We start from the raw sequence: 24344 nt of genomic DNA on the forward strand, positions 1-24344 counted from the left end.
GTCATGATTAATTCCCTTGAGAGCGCTAATCAAAGGTCTTTCTCACAATCATGTCGATTATAATGTGCAAATTAATGTTCGACCAATGCAAGTGGAACCCAGGACTCTATAACAATTGCATTTGGATTAATTTTTAGCATCACGTCCTTAACTATTCTTCTAATCAATCATCTCAAGCTTTTTACCAGTATTCTAGGGTCTCTATGTGAGGAATTAGCCCATCTGGTCTGTTTTCATTTTTACTAACCTGGAAATAATAGTACTTGATTCAAAACGAAATTTGTTCTTGGGAAAGTAAGGTGACTCAAAGAAACCCAAGAAATTTATTATTCCATAATTATTATATCAAAAAGGACTACGACCAAATTAAAAAAATTGGAACTGTAACAACATAAGAAATACATAAACGTAATTATATTACAGGGTGACGGACGATATTTGAAAAAAACATTTGAACTGAAACATTAAAAAAAAAAAGAAAAAAAAGAGGCAAATGACGAAAGGAAGCAAGAAGAAATGAAGAGGGGTCACTCTTTTTCTCTTTCTTTTTTGGTGGAAAAGGATACTTAATATTGAATACTTTACCACTGGAACAAAAGGATTACTAATATTATAAGACAAAAGGTTGACTATACAATAGTAGTAGCTACCAGACTTAGTAATACTATTGGCATCATGCATCCTAGTTCCAATTTTTCCCAGCAAGTCAGCAGCACTATTTTAGCTAGAAGAAGACATAGCCAATTAATTACGATTATCAACAAAAATTTAATTCACTCACCCCACCACACTTAGAATAATGCATTATTCACAGTGCAAGCAAAAACAAATATAAGTAGGGTGAAACAACTCCCGCTAGGCAGTTGCATCTAGCATATGCGCGTTTCCCACCGCAACAGGCGGGATGGCAGCAGGTGCAGGTGCAGGTGCAGGTGAAGAGGAGATGGAATCAGGCTTAGGTGCTACAGTGTCCACCGTGATGGATGCGAGAGTTGGACCAGGTGAATACTGAGCTAACATTTCTAAGACCTTGTTGGTGAGAGATTCTACCATTAAGATCTTCTTTAAGTTATCTGCCACCATCATTTTAATAGCAGCCAATTCCTTTCTAAGTTCAGCCAATTCCTCCCTTAAGCTCTGTTCTGCAATTTCAAAATGCATGGTCGTGCGGTCAGTAAATCGAAATGCAAGTTCATCTGTTTCTCCTTCAAACAAAGTTTTCAAAACAGACAAGCACCAAGCAGTAAGATTGTTAAAACTACCAAAAACATAACGCCAAATAGTTTCTATAATCACTACTCCCTCTGTCCAAATTTACGTGGTACCGCTGGAATTTCAAGATTCAAAATTATAAACTGACTGTGAATACCACACGATCTATCTCAAAGGAGTGCGGTCGGAATAGCTAATACTAGTATTTAAACTAGCATCCTTGGGCAGTGTTCTAAAGGGTGTTTGGTAAAGTATACAAAATTATCCAGATATTATAGTCGACTACATGGGAGGTGGTATAAACTAATCCCATGATATATGGGGTATCCAATGTTTGGAAGATAGTGTAAATTAGTCTGGGATAAATTAATACATATAAAATTTAGTACCAAAATTAACCAGGAAATATCCCATCACAGGACCACTTTAAAAGTATATGAGGACATGAACGAGTACCTTCCTTGTCATCGTCAGAATCATCGGAATCGTCGGAATCATCGACGTCATCGTAGAGGTGGTCTTCCAGAAGCTTCTTCTCGGGTTCGACGATGAGACCGGGCATGGCTGCTTTAGTATGGGGAAGGGGTTTTCACTTTTGAGGTAAAATAGGTAAGCCTCAAGAAAGTTACTTTACCAAATGGCGAGGTTTTACCTTAGGGTTAATCTCTATGGACTTGCTTAACTAGAGCCCAATTTCATCAGCCATTTTAAGATATCACTTTTTTTTTAAAAAAGGAAAAAAATTAAAATTACTAAAAATTACATATATACACAAATTAAAGTTACATAATTACATTAAATCCTCAATTGGTAAAGTATTTACATAAATTCTAAAATAATTGCAAAAATCTCTTTATTTGGTAATTTCTCTCTCCTAAATATTATACATGTTAAACACCAATTTTGGCTTCCGTCTTTTACTCGCTAATGCTCCCATTATCAAGCCGACTTTTACTCCATTTTTGAAACCTCTCTTTTACGGTAAACTTGAAGTAACCGCTACCTTGTGGTTATTAAATTGTAAGTTATCAAGATTTAATTGTTTTTAATAATATACTTAATTAATTTTTTGATTTTTTTTTTGTTCAACTTTACCAATTCAGGGGTTTTTTGTTTTTTATTTTTTTTTTGCATGTTCAAATTATAGTATTCTTCAATCATATTCAAGTTAAGTAGTTTATTTTTTTTCGTTATTTTTCATATAGTACAAGTTAGATCTTTGATTTTCTTGTTTTGTACTTCGATTCAACACTACTGTTAAGTTAAAATAGTGTTAATTGGTAATGGATTATCCTCCAAGTTTTAGTTTAGGAATTACTCAGTTAGATGCAAATGAAGAAGATATCCCACTTGGATTTGTTCCTGGTACATTTGCTGAACAGGATTCGAAATTCACAGAGAATCGCTCAAAGCACAGAAACGATCCCGTTACAATGAAGAAATTGAGGGATAAGCTCGCTTCTAAATCGAAGAAGTCTAGTTCAAAAGCAAGTAAAAGAAGTTTGAAGATTCCGGCTGATCACGTCTTCTGTAGGTATTTATTATGAGTTTAGGTATAATTTGACATATGTATAATAAGACATGATACATTAGTTTTTTCATCACAGTAATGTATAATGTAGGTGTTCTGAAATATTTTTCTAAAGGTTATACATTTTAATAAAGCTGATATTAATTTTGACATGTATAAGTTACCCTCATACATGTGTAATTGTTGTTTATGATTGGTCTTATATAAATTGTTAGATGTATGCATAACCATCATACATTTGTATATGTTGTTTAATTATGATCTTCTTTGAAATTTTTAGGTGTATAAGTTATCCTCATACATGTTTAGATGTAGTTTTTTTTAGAGTATAATAAGAAGTTGTTAGATGTATAAGTTACCATCATACATGTGTAACTCTAGAGTGGTTAGGGTTTGATTTTATTATACATTAATGCAAGTTATTTGTTAATGAATAAGTAAATACATGTATAACAGCTTATATTAATTTTCAGATGTATAAGTTAACCTCATACATGTATTACTGTAGTGTATATATTGGCCTGGATTTATTATACACTAAAACAATTTATTTGTAAATATATAAGTTACCCTCATACATGATTAACAGTTGTTTAATGTGGGTCTTATTTAGTTTTTGAAAGTATAAATGACCCTCATACAATGTGTAACTGTTAGCTAATTATGTTATATATTTTTTTTCAGGACATGAAATACCGAATTGACAAAGTCCCACCATACCCATTGCATATGGGGAGCTTATGTAACTGTGCTTTCGGGGGAAAAGATAAAAGAATATTTTGGAGAGAATGTTTTAGGAGCATTTAGAAATTTGATTTTTGACATATTTCTGGATTTGTCACGGTGCAACTAGATAGGACAGATTTCAAAATGTCTACTCATGCTTGAAATTCAGCAGGATAATAAGGACGAGCTTCATGTTTGGGTACAAGGAAAAATCCTCAAATTCACAATGCTTGAATTTGCCATTATTATCGGTCTTAAGTGTATCAGTAATATTGATGATTATATGTATACTTCATCATCAAAATCAGGGTAGATGTCGAAGTATTTTTTCGACAATAAAGGAGCAATAACTAGGTCAAAACTGACAACACGTGTGTAGATGGAAAACTTTGATAACGCTGAAGATGCTCTAAAGCTGGCGATATTATTCTTTATTCATACATTCATGTTTTCTCAGCATAAGGAAGCACCAATCAGTGTTGCGCACTTTCAGATGGTCGAGGACGGTCGGTACATTCACTTTCCATGGGGGAAGATCATATTTGAAAAGTTAATGAGTTCCTGGCAGCAGGATTTCAATATCGCAAAACAGTTATATTCATTGGGTGGAATGTCGCATGTTCTAAATGTTTGGATGTTTGAGTGTTGTTCCGAGTAGAATAAAAAATGGTTGTCCGTCAGAGAAACGTAATCCCAAGAATACTAAACTGGTCTGTGGAGTGTATAAGGCCTAAGTACAAATTTTTTATGTCTGGCATGTTCAGTAAGGTAATTGTTTAACTTTGTACTTATTTTGTTTGTTCAAGTCGTTTTATTTATTTGCAAATATTTTATTTTAAAATTATTCTTTCCAGCATTCGTACAAGAATATACAACCTACAACCAAAGAAGTTAGTAGGTTGAATTTGTCCTTTTATGATGATTTTGAGACATTTGATCCAATAACTTCTGCTTCAACATCCGTTGCTAGAATGTTGAAAAGGACAACAGATGAATTTCAACAGCTTGTCGGTACCATTGCTAAAGAATTTGGTGATTTTAGCACTATGCCACCGCAAAAAATTCTCATAAAGGCTGATTTTGCTTCGCCTGTATCACCTGACCAACCTTTAAAGAGAAGAAAAACTGTGATGTTCCAGCAAGATAGTCCAGCGGTGATGGATGATGATACATTTGGACGTAACCATCCAGTACATCATGTGTCTGGTTTGTATAGTGAAATGCAAAAGGATGCAACAGATAAAGGAGAAATTAGTGTGTCTGAATTTCAACATCATCATCATAGAGAAATTGGTGTGTCTCCTCAGAGTCACCAGCACAAGTCTGTTCCTTCATCTTTCACATAGCCAGAAGGGACTTCTAAATCAAATTTAGATGGTGATGAAATAAAGAATTACATCAACAAATGTGTAAGCTTACTTTCTTTTTGATTTTTTTTAATAGCATGATGTGTTTCTACGAACTTTTTTTTTTCATTACGTTATAAGTTTGCTGAAATAATGGCTGAACTGGTTACACTAATATCAAAAATAATTGCTGAGGTCGTCAAAGCATTGAAGAATGAAGAAGATAAACAATCACAGGTATAACACTTAAATTTCATTAGATTTTGTCTAATGTTGATGAAATGTTCATACATTCAGATTATTCGTGTTATATAGGAGGAGAAAATTGATGAACAACAACAAAGTCAAGAAGACGGATCCAAGAAACAGGAGAGTCCATATAAGGAGGATATGCATGTACTTTTTTTATCAATTATGTTGTTGTGTTACTATAACTCTACATAATTACCATATCAAAACAAATGTTGTTTCTTTTTAATACAACATGAAGATTATGATAAGGGATCACTCAACGATATAGAAGAGTCTCGTGATAAAGAATCTAATAAGCAGCACATTCTTGAAGAGCAATAGTTGCTGGTATTTTTTTTCCCTAATATTTGTTATGTACTAAATTTTGGCAGTTTCATTTTTCATCATACATTAACTTGAATGTATAATGATCAGTTATACATTAAACATACTATTTTTTCCTTCAGCAAAATACATGTTATTTATGAATATCTTCATAAATATGCATGTCATTTATAATTACTTAAATAACATCATTCTTGAATCACCTAAAACAAGTTTATGAATAACTGTTCATTAAAGCTTATTGTTATTTAATTTGGGATGTGAATGCGGACGACAAAGAGACAGGTTGTAAGGATGATTTGAAAAACGAGGACTGTTCTGATTTGAAAGCTTTGGAGGTATTTTTTTGTACATCAAGTTCTTTTTTTCTACAATATATGTCTATATAAATGTAGCTTCTGTTATTGGTTGAAAAAAAGGATATTAACCTTATCGGTTGAATATAAAGTTGTCTGAATCTTTATGCTTTCAATATTTTGTACATTGTTTAACAGTTGTCTTAATAACTACAAATTTTTGTCTTCATGAAAATTGGATGATGATAATTATCACATACCTAATAGGATGAGATTATGGCATATGAAGAAGAAGGTAGCGATGAAGAATTGAAAAAAAAATATTTCGGATGTAGAAGATTTGCCGATATTTTTATGTCCCTAATATTGCTTAATTACTACAAAATGTTTCTATACACATGTAGTTTCTACTAACTTCTTCATATTGGGGCAGTTAAATGTTCATAAAACATTCAATCGAATGTATAAAAAAGAGTCATACATTCAACATACAAACAGTTTCTTGAACATAAAGCTTGTAGTTTATGAATACCATCATACATATTTATGTTATTACTGATATAAAATCGTTTGTGAATCACCTATGACATCATTTGTTATTACTGATAGATTTATATATTCATATGCACCTATTACAGATAGAAATTTCTTATTACGGGTATAAAACTTCATCTCAATCTTTTATTTTATACTTTGAATAACTGTTCACACACGATAATTGTTATTTAATATAGGATGTGAATGTAATCGCTAAGGAAGATGGTCATGAAGTGGATTTAAAAAAATAGTAATGTACTGACATGAAAGATGTGCAGATATTTTTTGGTCCTTAATATTAATTTTTTTTACAAAATATATCTATCTACGTGTTCAACCTTGTAAAGGTACGTACTGGGACTTAATATTTCTGCGGTGCAAATCAAATTTTTCGGATATTGATGCTGTCATGATTTCTAACATTGTTGTACAGTCTTTCTCTTAAGAAGTAGTTTTACACTTGATGCACATTGGGTGATCATGATTTCCTGATAACTCATTACTTAAACATGTTGATTATGGTAATTTGGTTATGTATTATCTATTACAAAAAAAAAATTTTGTGAAAGGACATTAACTAAATGTACTAAAAATTGATGGTTAGGCACTGATTTTTTTAGTGCAAAGATAATTAATCCACATTACTAATTGTTTTGTATAAATGAATGAATAACATTATACATGTAGAATTACGTTTAATGTATATGTAATAACAAGTATCGTTCACCTTAGACATAAATGTCGTAATCATTAATATAGTTATACATTCAGATATTGTATCTATACACTACACATTCTTATGTGTTCATGTAGGATGAAGTTGGTGGGACAATAACTGATTCAATACAGGCAGCTATAGATACAATTTTATTTGGTCTGTCAACACCTTCGACTACAAAGTCATTGGATGTTGGTGCTTTAAACAAAATGACCAAAAGTCAATGGGACCTTTCGGACAGTCAGATTCCACTTGACTTTCCTGATGCTCAGGTTCAAGAGCTTGAAGCCTCAAAATCAAAAGCACCTGCCAAAAGGGAAAGAAAGAAGTCCAGGGTTTTAAGGTCACCGTACATTTCAAAGTATGGTTCTGGCTCTAAGGATACGGGCGATTCCCATAAAGAGGAGAAACTGAAGTATGCTTTTGATGGGTACACCATTAACTAAGATTTTCTGAACGAATTGATGATCAATTACTCCCAGTGGATTGCCGTAGGATTACTGAAAACTCATTTTGCCAAGTAAGAAATTTGATATTCTTTTTTTTTCTAACAATACTATGTCATCATAAATATTTGTGATGTGTAGTAAATGATGTTTTTTCAGGAAAGAAACGGACAACCACTATCGACTAAATGCTTCGGGATTAGGTTATCCACAATTGAAATTTGTCGTTGCACACCCAAAGTCCAAGAATGATTTTACTTGATGTCCGAATGCAAGACACGCTGGAACGATGAGGTAACTTAATCTAAATATGATCCATATCATAAGTGCTTTTGCTGATACTTAATTTTCTACAACACCATAACATAAATCTGACAACGTACAACTTCTGTTACTTTTGCAATATGCTCTAAATTATTTTGAAGTCTAATTTTAAAATGTAATCTGAAATACTAATATTCTAGGTTCAATGTTGTATTACATTTTTGTAAATTTTATCATGTTGTACTAGCACTGCCTAACATAGTTAATGTTTATCATACATGTTAACCAATGTATAATAACATATCATACATGCAGTATTTTTCATTATCAGTTATTCATTTTTAATCAACATGTCATGTATAATAACATGTAACACCAGCATAACTGTATATCATACATGTAATTAACACCATATCATATATGTTTTAATTATGGGTTAATTAAATTTTATTACATCAAGTACTAAAATATAAAATCTATCAACTTTAAGGATGCATAACTCTATATCATACATGTATTGTCAGTCCTGCATGCTTTATTGCATTTGACTTACTTTAAATAATCAAAAATGAAGCTAGGGATTTCTTTCAATCGTTTTTACTTTGTTACCCTATTTTCACTTGTAGCATTTAGATATGATCTTCTACCACTTGAGAAAGAAATCAAAAATTAAGCTGGGTGATAATTATAGATATACAATGACTAGCTGTTTCTTTAAAACATATGTTGAGAAGACGCATACTCAATATTATCTAGGGGAACCGGCAGTTGAGCTATCCATACAACAAGACTATGCAGAATCAATTGTGGTGGCTAAGAATAAAGATGCTATTGCAAATATAATTCATGAATTTTGTATGCCTGCTGGGTTACCATGGTACATTGTTGATGAGGTATATGTTTTAATTAACTGCGGAAAAGAATTTTACTGGGTATTGGTTGTGTTTGTCTTGAAGAAAAGATTGATACGTGTGTATGACTCACTGTCAAGTAAGAAGAAAAAAGAACCACTAATTGAAATACAAAAGCTTGCAGTGATGCTGCCTACTTACTTGTCAAACAATGACTTTTATGAAAAGACCGAACGAACAGACTGACCATCACTTGAAGCGTACAAAGGGAAGCTTACTCAGCAAACTAGTTTTGTCAATGAAATCCCATTTGATGATGACTATGTGCAAAACATCCCACAACAAGCGTCTGATAGTTTGTAAGTAAATTACAGTTTATTTTTCATGTATAACAATGTTATAAGTAATGTACTGATTATTATTTCATTTTTTATTTTTTGAAATCAGGGACTGCGGCGTCTTTGTGTGTGCCTAAGTAGAAATATTAAGTGACGGGCTGCAAGTTCATTCATGTAGGTTTGATGCTTCAATTTAATGTGCACGCTATGCTTCATTATTGTGGCATTACGGATTGGAAAAGTGTAATACCCCAAAAAATAATTTGTTGAAATTTTGTGCGTAAACGTGTTGGATTTTATCTTCTAGAATGAACTATAAATTTTCCGTGAGGAATGTCTTAGATTATGACCCACCATTGCATAGAGTATTGAATAAGATTTCCAAAGATATGTAGATCATCCAAAACGGACACCCGAGTGACGAGTTATGAACATTCCAATCGAATCGTGAATAGTAGTGAACAGTAAAACGTGCAGGAAAAAGTACTGAGGCCTGACGTATTTTTCTCCAACTTTAAACGATCATAAATCTTTGTACATAATGATCTGGGTGATCTACTATATATCAACGGAAAGCTCTACGAGTCCTCTTTCCGATAAAATTGGTTTCATCCAATTTGTCTATCAGAGCAAAAAGTTATGGTCGATCTACTTCAACCTATCAAAAGTAAATTTTTGGGTCAACTTCAAACGATCATAACTCCTCATACGCAATGATCTGGGTGAGATACTATATATCAACGGAAAGATATGAGAGTTCTCTTTCTAATGAAATTAGTTTCATCCAATTTGGATATCGGAGTAAAACGTTATGGTTGATCTACTTCAGACTATCAACACAGTCCATCAAAGGACAGATTCGAGAATTATTTGACTTTTAGGGGCGTTTTGGTCATTCCCCCTCACCCAAAATCCATCCAAACCCTATATTAAAGCCTATTAGAAGCACTATATGTTATATTTCATCAAATTCCCTCAAAAAGAAAACCCTAAGCTCCTACATCCAACTTCAAGAACCTCCAAAGTTCACCATTAATTCTGCAAATTTATTCAAGATTCCAAGTTCCTAGTTCAATAACTCTAAGAACCATCAGTCAAAGGAACGATTAACATCTCAAAAACGAGTATCAATCTAAAGTTCATCATTCAAGGTGTGTGGGGTTTTTCAACAAGAACTCTCTTTCGTTCTTGTGCCCAAAAGTAATTTTCTTTACAAATGCGTGATTTTTATTTGATTTTTATGAATTTGAAGCATGAACCCATATCTTATGATGATTATTATCAAATCTTGATGTTTATGATTTTGAAAGATGAATTTACATGTGTGGTGATATAAAGCATGAATCTTGAATGATATTTATCATGATTTTGATATTTGGGTCATGAATCCCCATTGAAAATTGTGTTTTTTTGAGAAAGTGTGTGTTATAAGCACTTTGATGTTAAATATTTGAGATATTTTGAATGATTTGACCTTTTGGTCTTAATGGAGTTGTTTTGAACTCGAGTGTGAAAGAATTCCACAACGTGGTTGATTTTGATAGATGAGAAGCATGATGGCTCCCGATGTATATTTATATATTACTGAAATTTTTTTGTTGTGGATTGTCTTTGAAATGATCTGAGCTAAGTCCGGGAGAAATCTTTAGCACCGAGTGGGAGATATAAAGCGGCCTTACTTTCCTAGAACTACGTGCCCCCATAGGAGTGAGCCTGAGGCTGATTTATATAGTGATCACTAGTTTGTGTGGATTTGATATCGATAATCCTACTCCGATGGCAAGGATAGGACGGCTCTCCCTAACGTGGGTTGTACGTTGGACTCCATGTAGCTCACATGGTTTATGTCGATTATAGGATATCCCAGTGTGTGTGTGTTTCCTTGTGTCTATGGTGAATGGTGAAGTGATTTGAAAGTGAAATTGTGAAAGTTATTCTTTCAAAAGATTTAAATGATACTTACATTATGAGAATTGATATTCTTGATGAACTGAAAGTGATTGACAAATTATATGATGACTCACATGTGTTATTGTACTTATTTCATCCTCTCATGATTATGATGATTTTCTTCGGGCTATATGAGTCTTTCATACATCCTGCATATTTCTTATAAATATTTATGACGATGATGTTTATACAACTGCATACACCCCCATATACTCGGTTCCTTTCCATGGTACTGACCCACATCTTCGGATGTGGGATGCATTTTCTCGGAATGTAGGTTCAGGTGCTCGGTTCCAGGTTCGACAGTGATTCTTCGGGCACGCTGTTCTACATCCTCTGTTGTGGTGAGTCCTCATGTTCCGAGGACGTGATGTCTGATGTTGGTTTCACAAAATTGTTTACATTTGATAACTGAGTATGAGTTAGTTGGGGCATGTCTCAATGGCTCGCTAGTTTTATTAATTTTCTTAGAGGCTTGTCAGATTAGTATAGATGTTGGGAGTTGAATAATAAGTCGTATTTTGTTATCTTTTTGAAATTCTTTTATTCTTGGATGATGATTACTCTGTTGATATTTAAGGGTTATTTATGGAAACCCCTTTGATTTGTGTTGAACTGAATGAAAATGGCTCAAAGGGTTAGCTTGGGGCTACTCGTAGCCTCACGCACTGTGTGACGCTCCGGGACCCATTTTGGGGGCGTTACAAAAAGGCAAATGAAGGGTACACGAGTGATAATGGCGATCCACCTCGGCCAAGGAAATGTGTTATCGAAGAAATTGATGCAAGTGCAATTGTTACTTTAGAGTAGCAATGTTTTATAATAGTCGGCATTGAAAGAACTAATTCTTAATTTTGTGGTTGATGTTAAACAATTCCAAGATTACTTTGTAGATGTTAATGCACATTTTATGGATGTTTTCTTATTTTTGAAACAAATGATTTACAGTTACTAACACACTACTGTAATCTTACAAACTAATTCTTAGTAGATATTGAGTTTGCCTTTTATTTTATTTTTAAACGTGTATAAATAAATATAAAATTATACTGATATTTTATTTGAACACATTATATTTTTACTGTAACGTACATTTTCTTATAAGTTAAAAATACATTGAACTAATATCTAAACGTTTAAATATATGTAATACATAACATAATACATGTTGTTATACATTTTTTCGTGAAAAAAATTACGAACATAGTTCACAACATTCACTTTTATAAAGTATGATACTATTTCATACAATGATACAAATGTATAATCTAATATTATACATTCGTAACTGAACAACATATATTTTACAAAAACATATATGTGTAATCATACACATAAAACATGATTAACATATTTCATCTGATGTTTTTTTAAAAAAAAAAAAAAGTCAGTAAAATGATATTTTTTCTGTCTAACATAATACACTGAAACAAAGTATAACTCTACATCATACATTTCTTACACATTAACTATTAATGTATAACAGTTGATACAACTTATATTTCAACATTTGATTAATGTAATAGTTCTCAAGTTACATACTAAATATACCAATCAGTTGTAACTATAATTAATATGGTTATGAAATATCATATATGAAAAATGCTTCAAATTGTTCTTATAATATTAAACCTTCATTGAAGAAGTGAAAACCAAATAGCAACTAAACAGCTTAATATTAGTTGTTCCAACATTCCAACAAGATCTAATAAAAACGTTTATACAACTAAAATCATTCAAAGCATCAGCATGTAGAAAAATATATTATCTTTATCGTGATTCCTTTAGAAAGAGACCGCAATTGCTACGGTTGTGACCGGCTCGTCAGCATTTACCGCATCGGTTCGAACTTTAAGACAGTGATTCACTTGATTTCAAGTGTCTTTCTTTTTTTGGCCTACCAAGCGGTCTTCTATATTTGGACGGCAAAACTTCTTCATCATCAACAAAACCTGAAACATTCCAGTCCTTTTGTCTAGCATTGGAACTATCGGAAGTTCATATGTCTTGACTATGGTGTGTGGCTGTACAATTCAGAGCAATGACGACCATGATCCTTTACATCCACATTTTTACTTTTTAATACGGCAGTTTCATGTGGACAAGGTATTTCATCAATTTGATACCGACCACAATTGCACGTGTCACGCTCAATATCGATAATGTACCTCCATCCCGAATTATATACACAATAAAGATAACTACCTACTGGCTTAACCTGTTACCAAAATACATATTTATAACAGATGATAAAATAAGAATATATAATCAATGTAAAATAAAGTTTCTGTTACATAATTATTTTAATACATACCGTCATCCGCAAAGCTTTAACCCCATTAAGAGTCAGTATTTCTTCAAATCTTCTTCCAAGAGTTGTATTGGTGTAAGATGCAATTTCGTTGTTCTTACAATTTCAGGCAGCAAATAAAATTCTAACTTCTTCAAGGAAACCTAAAATAGGAAGTTTGCTAGACTTAACCAAACAACCGTTAATACATTCTGCTATATTTGAGGTCATCATTCTACCTCTATTTACAGGCAAGTGACATCGAGCCCATTTTTCATACCCAGCTTCCTCCAAATATTCCTTAACTCTTTGATCAACCTTAGCAACCTTTGACATAATATATTCAAAATCTTCTTTTTTATAAGCTTTAGCCATGGAATAATATAGGTCACTAAGTCTATCTTTCCTTTTTCTAAAATGGGTGCAAACGTTTTTTCATAAATGCCAAATACAAGCTAGATGAAGGACATTAGAATAAACAATGCTTACACCTTTTATGATACTTTCATTTCTGTCTGATACAACACACATGTTGTCTCGTTCACTAAATACCTCTCTAAACTGTTGAAAAAATCAAATCCACGTATTGTTATTCTCTAAATCAACAACACCGTAAGCTAATGACAGAATACAACCTAAATATAAAAAAAACAAGAAAAATAATTAAAAAAATGTCAACTATAAAGATGCTAATTTTAGCAGCTTTATGAATTATTATACATAAAACAGCAATGTATAAGCTCATATAATACATAGTAAATAACAGAACAATAAAAAAGTATAATAAAACATGAACACACAGTACCTGCATCATCTAATGTGCTTGCCGATACAAATGTTTCTTCATATGGACTGCTTAAATGAGCTCCGTCAACAACTACAACAGGTCGACAAAATTCAAAACCTCTTATCATGGGATGTAATGCAATAAACAAGTATTTAAACTCGTTATCTACTGTCTTATGCATCCAAATGTGCAATTGCAGATACACTTGGTTCAACATATAGATATAACGGGGCATTTTTCTATATCCACCTGCTGGTCCACCTCTAAGTATCGCAATCGCCTTCTCTTTTGCGCGCCTGACTTTCATGTAGTTAATATCAACTCCGTAAACAACCTTCATCTCTTCAATAATGTATGCGAGGGTGTGTATTCTTTTGTGATTGATTAATTTTGGAGCTGTAAATTCACTCACAAAATTAGTTATCGCAACCACATTATTCAACATTCGATCGCTAAGACTGCAAGTATGCTCCGAAATAAATATTTTAATCACAAACAATTCTGATTCATTCATACAAGACGTCTTTAAGACCCACTTGCAATCTTTATTATGACAAATCAGTACATAGCTGCATCAAAATATAAAAACTTAGTCAATGTATTAAACAAAACTATTACAATTGAAAATAGAAAGACAAAAAAGGAAATACTGGAACTGCCCCAGTTATATTATGCATATCTCTGAATGTATAATCAAATATTATACATTCGTATTTTAACTTAAAAAATCATTCATAAAACACAAGCAATTTCAGAATGTCTTAAACCATATTTATCATTAAATAGCTGCATCAATATATAAAAACTTAGTCAATGTATAAAACAAAACTATTACAATTGAAAATAGTAAGAAAAAAATGAAAATACTGAAACTGCTCCAGAGATATTATACATATCTCTGAATGTATAATCAAATATTATACATTCGTATTTTAACATACAAAACCATTCATAAAACACAAGCAATTTTAGAATGTCTTAAACCATATTATCATTACATAGCTGCATCAATATATAAAAACTTAGTCGATGTATAAAACAAAACTATTACAATTGAAAATAGTAAGAAAAAAATGGAAATGTTGGAACTGCCCCAGTTATATTATACATATCTCTGAATGTATAATCAAATATTATACATTTGTATTTTAACTTAAAAAACCATTCATAAAACACAAGCAACTTCAGAATGTCTTAAACAATATTATCATACATTTGTTTGACTGTCACGATTTAATTATACATTACCAAATATGTATAATAACACATTATACATTTGTAATTTAACAATCAACAGCAACAGATCACCCAACTACACAACATACACTTCTTAAAAAAAAGATTTCCATATATTATAAGATCAACAAATATAATTGACACTTTTATATCATATCTTTTTTTGTCGGATCATTTCACTTTGGTGTTGAAGCCATTAGCTATTGCATGTCTTGTCATTACTGAAACAAGAGTTTTCTTATCCTTGTAAATCTGATTCACCATTATTTCAGTGTTCTTGCAATCAGTAATGAAGTTTTTCACTTCAATTTCAGGAACATATAGAGCATACTGATTATCCGTTTCAACAACTGTTAACGCAACCGAATCATATTCACTATCCTCGATACACATTAAACACTTGTTTCTTTATCAAACTCTATTTCACTATTAGATTTGTCGAAAGTTGAAATACAAAGCGAAAAAATTAACCAATCCAGAAAATTATTTATTCAACTCAACATAAACCCTCACTCCAGTGTCGTTTCTTATGACAATTGGAGAAGAGTTTTCTTCAACCACATAGTTAACTTCAATTTTTTTACGTACTTCGTCTATTTGCAACTCCATGAAGATCGTAGAAATCAATTTCAAGAAAGTAATACTTTCTGAAACAATTATTGCGTAACTTTTGTATGACTTATAACTAATTTCTGACTCCAAAATTTCAGAATGTCGCAACAATATGGGGATATTCATATTGATTTTAGAAGTATTGAAGAACGTATGTAGAAGAAATTTATTGCTTTTTTGCAGAAATTTTAGAAGAAATTTATCGCAGCAATATTGCTTTTTTGCTTTCCAGATCTTGAATCCAAGATTACAAAAGAAAAAAAAATGACTTTTCAGAATTTTTTTGAAATTCAAATATCAATTACTAGTTTTTCCATAAACGAGTTAATGTTAGATAATTATTGACGTTAATTAAGGAACTGTAAAATAATTACTGATTTTAATTACCTTAAATTTAGGATTAGCTGTTAAATCATACATTCGACCAATGTATAATACTTGGCCGAATGTATGAGTATATTTGCCAAAATTCGGAAGAGAGAAAACAAGAGGGGATTTTGTGTAATTACTTTCTTTAGCTAGTGGATTTAAGTTTCACTTATTACAAAAAATCCCATCTCTCTAAACATATTATAAAAATCTCATTGTTCTCTACAATACATATACATAGCTTTCTATGTATATGTCGGTCATGTTATATATATGAATCGACTTTGTTATGTATATGAATCGGCCTTGTTATGTATATGTCGGTCTTGTTATGTATATGAATCGGGAGAGAGAGTAAAGTAATTAAGGAAGCGGAAGAGAGTGTAAATAATTTTAATAAGATTGGGATTTATGTTATTTTTACAAATATTAATTGGACTTTCATATATTGAATCCGTGCTGACACTACCATAACACCAAAGATTTATTTTTTGTTTTTGAAATTCGATTAATTTGATTTTCGAACAAATAGAATCTATATACTTGAAACAAACAAGATAAAAGGTTAGATTTTTCATTCTTCTTCTTTTCCTTTTACCACCCTATATTACTTTTAATCCTATTATATATTTATTTTCACGCTTTTCTGCTCACAATCTCTCTTCTCTTCTATGTTCTTCCGTCTTCTTCTTCTACGCTAGTTCAATAGAAACAAGCAACTTTAGTTGCAACAATAAGATTATCTTATTAATACCTTCAGGTATCTGAATACAGCCTTAACTACATCGAGGCAATCATGAATGCAGGTGGTGGGCTTGGTAATCGTATCAGTGACTGTCCCAAGCTAGAGCACCAAAAGAGCGTGCAGACAGCCAATTCAAAGAGAGACTATTTTGGTTCTGTAGGTTATTGTTCAGAAATTTAATTCACTTGTGCCAAATGTATGCTCTTCTCTTTGTAGCTTGATAATAGATACTGCTAATAGGTTTCTCAATGTAAAATGTAATATTTATGGCTAATTGTTTCTTGACCAGTCGTGGATGTTTAATGTTTTGCTCTAGAATCACAAATCTATCTTAATGTTAGACAGATGTGAACGTTTAGTTTATGTTATCAATATATATCCTCACTATGAATCAATCATAGTACTAGAGTTGAGGTTTGTAAGATTGTGTAGACTATTGCCATAAGGTTAATTTCTATCACAGTTGAATTTTTTTGATTGTTCGTGAATCGTGATTAAGAAATTGATGATTATTCTACCAGAAAAACCAATTATGTCTTGTAAATTGCAAGACAGAGCTATCACAATGTAAACTAATATAAGCAAATACATATCGTTATAGAACAATTAGTTAAGCTAGATTATCAGTTTGTTCCTTTGTCTAAAGTCTCTACGCATGATATAACTAGTAAAAGAAAGGTGCAAGTTCTTTTAGAACTCTTTGGTAGATCAGGGTTGTATTGCACATGAAGATCTTTAATTTCAATTCTTTCTTTGGCTAACCAGGTTTCCTTTTATTAATAATTTTTAATAATTAGGGGCATTTTAGTAAATTTACATGTTCCGATACAGTACCATACCACCATCCAAATATTGTATTGTACCATACCATACTACACCATACATTATGAAACCATGACAAACCATCATCCAAACAAAGGCTAAAAGTAGATTACTAGGTTGTTAAGATGTAAGACATCAGTTTGGTACCAGGGATAAGCATAATAATCTCAGAATTAAATGCACGATTATTTTATCATATGTTTGGTTAGAGGTATTAATTAAACTCGAAATTATTTAAAGTAACTATGAAAAACATTTATCTCATGCTCTCTCCATTTCAAAATAATTGAATTATTGGTATGACACACCCCTTAAACAAATCGTTTAGGACATAAATTATAGATTATTTTTCACTATTATCCTTTTAATTATTCTTAAATTATTCTCCTATAAAAAAAATGTGAAGTACTTAAGAACCTCCTTGAATGAAATGGTAAAATTGAAAGAAATTTCCCACATGTCTCCTCTTGAAGAATGAACAATTCATTTATTTTGAACATTGAAAAATAGCTCAACAATTTATTTATTTTGAAATAAAGGGAGTACTCCCTCCGTATCAAAATAATTGACATCCCCATCAAATTTCTCTAACTTTATCTATTCCATCCCCATACTTCAACAACCACTACACTACCAATATGTGCTGAAGTTTGCACGCACGCATCCACACAGCTACCAAAATATAATCACTAAAATGTAGCAAGGCCTGGTTTCTTTACGGGTGCATTAATATAAAAGGTAGGAGTTGGAACACATTATTAAAAGGTGACTATGGTTTTACTCCAACTTATTCTTGTAAAAACCAAGTGAGATTTTTAAAATTTTAGAATGGTTTGAAGGCATAAATAGAAGAAGGGGAAATTAAAAGTGCACTCGCAAAAGATCTGAGGATTTTATCTGCAACATTGTTACACAAGGGAACATGTTCATCCAAGATTTTTACATACCTTAAAGCAAAATATCTACAAAGACCTAGCTTAATTTTGAGGGATACTCGAATACAGACCTCGCATTCAACTTAATCCCAGATCATAACAAGGTACTTGGCCGTGCTACAGCTAACGGCACTTTCAACAAGGCAAGGCAGAGCCATCACTTTACACCAGAATTACAAAGTCTGGGGAAGTAATATTGCAGAAAATACTAATTCTACGGTTACTTTTTCCGGGCATTCCTCAGAGTCTTCCAAGCTTCATTATTCATGGCATGGCAATGGGCTGAATCCCCAGTCCAGGATTTGCAAGGAGCAGACACATCACAGACATAGCAATAACACTGCACCAAAACCCAAAGGCACAAGACAAAGCTTTGAAGCAATAAAATATACAGCAAAGTGTTTCATGTTTGTAGAGACGCTCATTGAAGCTTTGGTTCAGAACTACGCCATTTTTGGATTTGAATTTATAGAGCTAACAATGGATTGCATATAAATAGAGAGATATCAACCGAACAGAGGTTAACATCTCACCTAGACTAGAAAGCTTTCATGGCAATTCACAGGCACAGGACGTCGAATTCTGACTGTTGCGAAAGTTACTAAATGAATCTATTTTATTCTAATTCTATTGGACCCTTATACTTGTATGAGTTTGTATTCCAGACCCTTCTATTTAACCCTTTGCCAACTAAACTCTTAAATTCAATATAACACAAAATTTTAAACCCTTTTCTCATCTGATTAATGTGAGTGTGATACAGACGAGGACGCGTAGAGTTTCACGTCATTTTTCAATGACACATGGGAAATTAACATATTTTGTTAAAAAAAAAAAAAATCAACTAACCCCCCCCCCCCTTCTTCTTCCGATAACCTCGATCTCCCCCTTCTTCTTCTTCTTTATCTCACCATCGCTGGAACACCGCCAGAACACTATCAAAACCACCTAACACCCAAAACCAAATCGACCTTTTCCTTGTTCTCTAAATTCCGACCAAAATCCACCGAAACACCAATTTTGGTGGAGCAACGAACAGCTCCAACAACTACAACTCAACCAATGGTCAATCAAACTTAACCCCGTACCAATCACAACGCCTACAACTCTATTTTCTTCCATTAATGACGAGCTCTTTCTCCAACAACCACAATTCACCCACCACTAGAAAAGCTTCAAGATTCGGTAAATACAACTAAACAGACCTCCACCCTCCGTTTCTCATCACGGATGAACTGAAAAAATTGAAAAATTTACCTGAAAAAATAGTAAATTTTGTAGTTTCCTTTTTGATTTAAGAAGATTTTTAATTAGGGTAATTGAATGAGAAAATTAGGATGGGGATACGATGGTGGTGGAAAATGAAGATGTAGGGATATGGTGGTGGTGAATATGGGGGAAAATGGAGGCTCGAGGGCAGTAGACTGGTGGTGAAAATGGAGGAAAATGGAGGTGGAGGGGGATACGGTGGGTGGTGAACAAAGAAAAATGGAGATTTTATTTACTTATTTATTATTTATATTACTTTTAACTTAAATAATTTTGTATACGCGCCCTAAACGCGTGAAATCACGAACTTGTTCCAACTCATCCGTTAAGCTGCCACGTAGGCTTAGTCAACGGTCAGAGGGATTTAAAAAATTGTGATTCACTGAGTTTAAAAGTTCCGGTGACAAAGGTGTAAGTAGAAGGGTCTACAATACAAACTCATACAAGTACAAGGGTTCATTAAACCATTTCACGCTCGGTAGGATTTGAGCCTACTACAATCAAAAATCTACAAAGCTAGATAAAACACAGAGTTAGTACCTCAAACGTGTCTACAAAAAGCACTATATTCAGCTGAAATCGTTTTCAGATAAACAACTGGCATCCCTAATCTCACAACCTAAACCACTAGAAAGAAGCAGTTTTCTCTATTCAGTTATATGTTCTATATGACTGCAGATATTTCTTATCTAATTCAATTTAAATAGTAAAAGGATAAAAAAGCAACATATCGGAAGCTGCTGCAGAAATACCTGAAACCAGAACATTATACAAGTAGTGGATGCATAAGTTAAAACTTGGCTAAATACCTAGATCGCCTCTTGATAAGTTAGATACTTCTAACTTAGTGACCTGATAGATCAACTTGGCAGAAATGTGTTGTATAAACACATGAAGCCTACTTGGCATATCACGTGTGGCTAAGTTTTTCCTTTTTTGACGAAGAAGCGTGTGGCTAAGTTTTTGTTGCGCGCATGATGTGCTTTATTGCAGAATATCCTTTTAATATTCTACATTACCCATTTGTTTCAATTTCTTTTCCCCATCTCATCTACAGAAAATGTAGAGAAGAGATGATTCATAAAGTTGGAATCTTGATGCAAGAAACTCCGACTTGAGGGATTTCCTCTTTGCATTTTCTGCATTTCAGTTCAAATCAAACAATAACAAAACAATGGAGAAAAAGAGGAAGATTTCTGGTCTTTATCTAGGAAAAGAAAGAGAATGAACTGGGGGTTGAAATGGAATGGAATTTTTTGTTTTGGATTTTTTCCTCTAACAACACGTTTATTTTCAACACGTCCTTATCCAATTTTCATATCACGCGCCATCAGAAGGTATGTTTCACGCAATAGGTTCTACAGAACTGTGGGTTTGAAAGACACATTTCTACCAAGTTGAGGTGTCTATACGGTCACTAACTAAGTTAAAGTATCTAACTTACAAATTGTGCCAAGTTCAATGTGCTATCTAGGTATTTCACCTTAAAACTTTACATGAAATAATCAAAATAACAATACAACAAAATCCAAAGGCACACAAGATGATTAATTTAATACTACAACAACTATCTGTCAATCCCAATCTAGTTGAGTCCTAAAATGATTAATCTAATGACATAAAATGATAAAAAATTAATAATTAATAAAATGAAACAAATATTACCATTTCACAGTAGACCTCATGTGGTGTCTTCTCAAAGGGATGTTTTGCACAGGCATGCCTTGGATGTGGAAAATCTCGACACGCCACCTTTTCACCATCAAGATCAATAATCATTTCAGTTATAGAATTTCCCATAAAGAATAACAGGTTTAATCAAGGCCTAAAAAATTAAACAGCGGCAGAATTTTTGCCTATAATTTATACCATAGAAAATCTAGTAACAAGAAGATTTAATCGGAAATATCGACTCTTGTGGAAAATGAAATTCAAAAAAGTTGTACTGACTAGTGTGAACTTACAGTTTGATCTGTTTTTTCAACCTTTACAGCACATAATAAAAAAAGGTAGCCAGATGATGGTTGGAGAAAAGGAAAATATGGAACCCCTATTGGATAAAACTAGTGATTAACTATATCTAGCCTTCTTCAGCAACGACAAGCAGAATAAGGATGCATAAAAATGGTAATAATCCAGCCTTTGGTTTGTTCTCTGGGAAGTAAAAGTTACGAATATCATCCAGGATCAAAAAACAATGGTTGTGAGTATATTTTTAACATGGAGCAAGAAAAAAACTCAGCTGAACAGACTATTGAAATTGGACTAATGATAAATTTGTTCAAGTTGGCATTTGTATTAATTTACCTCAACTCTGACAGAAGATTATCAACCTCATTTCATGCTAAAGGAGTGTGGTGCTCGATTTAGAGGCAAAGTGTTCATTTTGTCATTAGCTACTCCATTATATTAGACATAATGTGCATATTAATTGCACCGGGCTGCTAGCGTAGCAATCTGTACATTAATGATTTGATCTCTAAACGAATTAACGGACCATAAAAAAACATTAAATGTAAGTGCAGCCACATAGCACATACGAGATACGACTAATTAAACTAGTAGACGTTCACATTTTTCCTGAGCTCAAGCCTCCAAGGTCAATAGACTCATAGTCAACGACAAACCATAATCACTGCAAAGGCAGAAGTAGAATTCCATTCTCTACAAGGTAACATACTAAATCCAAAAGCCTTTTTTTTCATTGCCTAATACAACTAGATATCTTGCTTCCCGCATTCAATATGATAATTCGTTATCATTACAGTTCTCATACTTACGAGGTAAAGAGTTCATTTTGTCGTTAGCTACTCCACTATATTAGGCTTAATCTGTCTATTAATTGCACCGGGCTGCTAGCATAGCAATCTGTACATTAATGATTTGATCTCTAAACGAATTAACGGACAATAAAATCCACATTAAAGGCAAGTGCAGCCACATAGCACATATGAGATATGACTAATCAAACCAGTAGACGCTCACATTTTTCCTGAGCTCAAGCCCCGAAGGCCAATAGACTCATAGTCAACGAAAAACGACAATCACTGCAAAGGCAGAAGTAGATTCCATTTTCTACAAGGTAACATACTAAATCCAAAAGCCTTTTTTGCATTGCCTGTTACAACTAGACATCTTGCTTCCGGCGTTCAATATAATGATTCACTATTATTACAGTTCTCCTACTTACGATCAGTTTACAATATTCTTTGGTCGACTAGACATGTTGTAACTGAAGGTGCCTTTTTGAAGATCTTAGATAGCTTCTATCTGATCTTCTTTTAGGAAATTTCACATATTTCTCTCTGTTGTTAATCTGTTATAAGAACCCAATCATTAAGAAACTAAACCACATTTTATATACGGAAACTTCTAATATAGACATTCTGACAATTCAATAAGATAACTCTTACATCTTTATTTTTATAGTGAAAGCTAAAGAGAAGCAAAATCGGTAAAAAGAAAGAAAATACAACTAGCACTCCACACCCAAGGGGCAAACCTATAGGTCAAAAAATGGGACACGTGAACCGTGGTCTCTCAGTAAACTAGGTATTTTATGTATATATCTTCTAAAATTGGTATGTATTATCTGTTGGTACCCATGCTTCAAAAAAGGCTAAATGGTGCACTTGGTTCGATCTTGATCCACTTAATGCATTTTTTCCTTCTTGTTTTAGCCAACGTGACGTCTGGGAAAGGTAGAGTGTATGCAGACCTTACTACTACTAGCTCGCAGAGGCTACTTTCAAAAGATCCGCAGCTCAAGTGACTGCACCCATATTCTAGAAATCCTAAATTTTCCTCTATCCACACCCCGCCCAAAGTGTGGGGGCTCAATTCCAGCAATTTAAAGCTACACAGGGACACAAAAAACAAGAATTTAACCCAAATAAAGGAAAAAAACAAGAAAACAAAGCAACCCCACTTCGCCAAAAACACTAAAGATTAACAATACCTGTCCTTTTTCAGCAACAACAACGATATCAGAAGCATCAACATTGTTAGAAATAGATAGCTTAGAGATATCAACAGAGTCATAAGGATCAAAATCAAGAATAAAACACTCTTCTTTATCTTCAAATTCCTTCAATTGGTCTCTACTTTTGAGACAGAGAATGGGTCTCAATGGAGTTCCTTCATCAGAGGAAGGTGAAGAAGATAAATCCACTATCAATGGCGTAACGCAAACCGAACTTTCCAGCTTCTTCACCATTTTTTTCAGTAAACCCTAATGGAAAAAAAATATGATCGTCAAACCCTAGAATAACAATAACAAGAGCTTTTTTTTTTTTTGAAGAATAAGGAGAGCGTTTTTGGATGGACAGATGTACGAGGTTGTTCAAATTTCGAATTCGTTATGGGGAAGAGAAGTAGCCGTAGACGTCAATTATGTAAAAATTACAAGCAACTTAAGATTTTAATTACAAGAAATAACAATAATTTAATAAAATTACATTTAATAATAAAAATAATAATATTTTATTA

The 24344-nt window shown here is 32.8% G+C and overlaps 3 protein-coding genes across 3 annotated transcripts; all 3 read right to left on the reverse strand.

Annotated features, from left to right (window-relative positions):
• Positions 1-580: 580 nt before the first annotated feature.
• Positions 581-1887, reverse strand: LOC107855936. Its single transcript, XM_016700938.2, has 2 exons — positions 1669-1887; positions 581-1142 (listed from the first exon to the last, which is right to left on the reverse strand). Exons 1-2 carry the CDS (start codon positions 1772-1774, stop codon positions 856-858), a joined length of 393 nt encoding a protein of 130 aa, XP_016556424.2. The 5' UTR covers positions 1775-1887; the 3' UTR covers positions 581-855.
• A 10915-nt stretch (positions 1888-12802) lies between these two features.
• LOC107855935 lies at positions 12803-13456 on the reverse strand. Its single transcript, XM_047408684.1, has 3 exons — positions 13331-13456; positions 13106-13198; positions 12803-13009 (listed from the first exon to the last, which is right to left on the reverse strand). Exons 1-3 carry the CDS (start codon positions 13454-13456, stop codon positions 12803-12805), a joined length of 426 nt encoding a protein of 141 aa, XP_047264640.1.
• Positions 13457-18520: 5064 nt separating this feature from the next.
• LOC107855940 lies at positions 18521-24246 on the reverse strand. Its single transcript, XM_016700942.2, has 3 exons — positions 23815-24246; positions 21522-21608; positions 18521-18927 (listed from the first exon to the last, which is right to left on the reverse strand). The coding sequence occupies exons 1-3, from the start codon at positions 24070-24072 to the stop codon at positions 18808-18810; spliced, it is 465 nt and encodes a 154-aa protein (XP_016556428.2). The 5' UTR covers positions 24073-24246; the 3' UTR covers positions 18521-18807.
• Positions 24247-24344: the final 98 nt, after the last annotated feature.

Source organism: Capsicum annuum, chromosome 3 (genome assembly GCF_002878395.1).
Source record: "Capsicum annuum cultivar UCD-10X-F1 chromosome 3, UCD10Xv1.1, whole genome shotgun sequence".
Taxonomy (NCBI): Eukaryota; Viridiplantae; Streptophyta; class Magnoliopsida; order Solanales; family Solanaceae; genus Capsicum; species Capsicum annuum.

What these genes read in the sequence shown, in the direction of transcription:
- LOC107855936 (XM_016700938.2), bottom strand. Translation starts at nt 1,774, where the DNA reads ATGCCCGGTCTCATCGTCGAACCCGAGAAGAAGCTTCTGGAAGACCAC. An exon ending in TTCTGACGATGACAAGGAAG is followed by an intron (nt 1,143 to 1,668) that starts GTACTCGTTCAT and finishes TTGAAATTGCAG; the next exon opens with AACAGAGCTTAAGGGAGGAA.
- LOC107855935 (XM_047408684.1), bottom strand. Translation starts at nt 13,456, where the DNA reads ATGGCTAAAGCTTATAAAAAAGAAGATTTTGAATATATTATGTCAAAG. An exon ending in GGGCTCGATGTCACTTGCCT is followed by an intron (nt 13,199 to 13,330) that starts GTAAATAGAGGT and finishes TGAAATTGTAAG; the next exon opens with AACAACGAAATTGCATCTTA. An exon ending in TTAAAGCTTTGCGGATGACG is followed by an intron (nt 13,010 to 13,105) that starts GTATGTATTAAA and finishes TTTTGGTAACAG; the next exon opens with GTTAAGCCAGTAGGTAGTTA.
- LOC107855940 (XM_016700942.2), bottom strand. Translation starts at nt 24,072, where the DNA reads ATGGTGAAGAAGCTGGAAAGTTCGGTTTGCGTTACGCCATTGATAGTG. An exon ending in TTGTTGCTGAAAAAGGACAG is followed by an intron (nt 21,609 to 23,814) that starts GTATTGTTAATC and finishes GATGGTGAAAAG; the next exon opens with GTGGCGTGTCGAGATTTTCC. An exon ending in ATGAGGTCTACTGTGAAATG is followed by an intron (nt 18,928 to 21,521) that starts GTAATATTTGTT and finishes GTTTTGGTGCAG; the next exon opens with TGTTATTGCTATGTCTGTGA.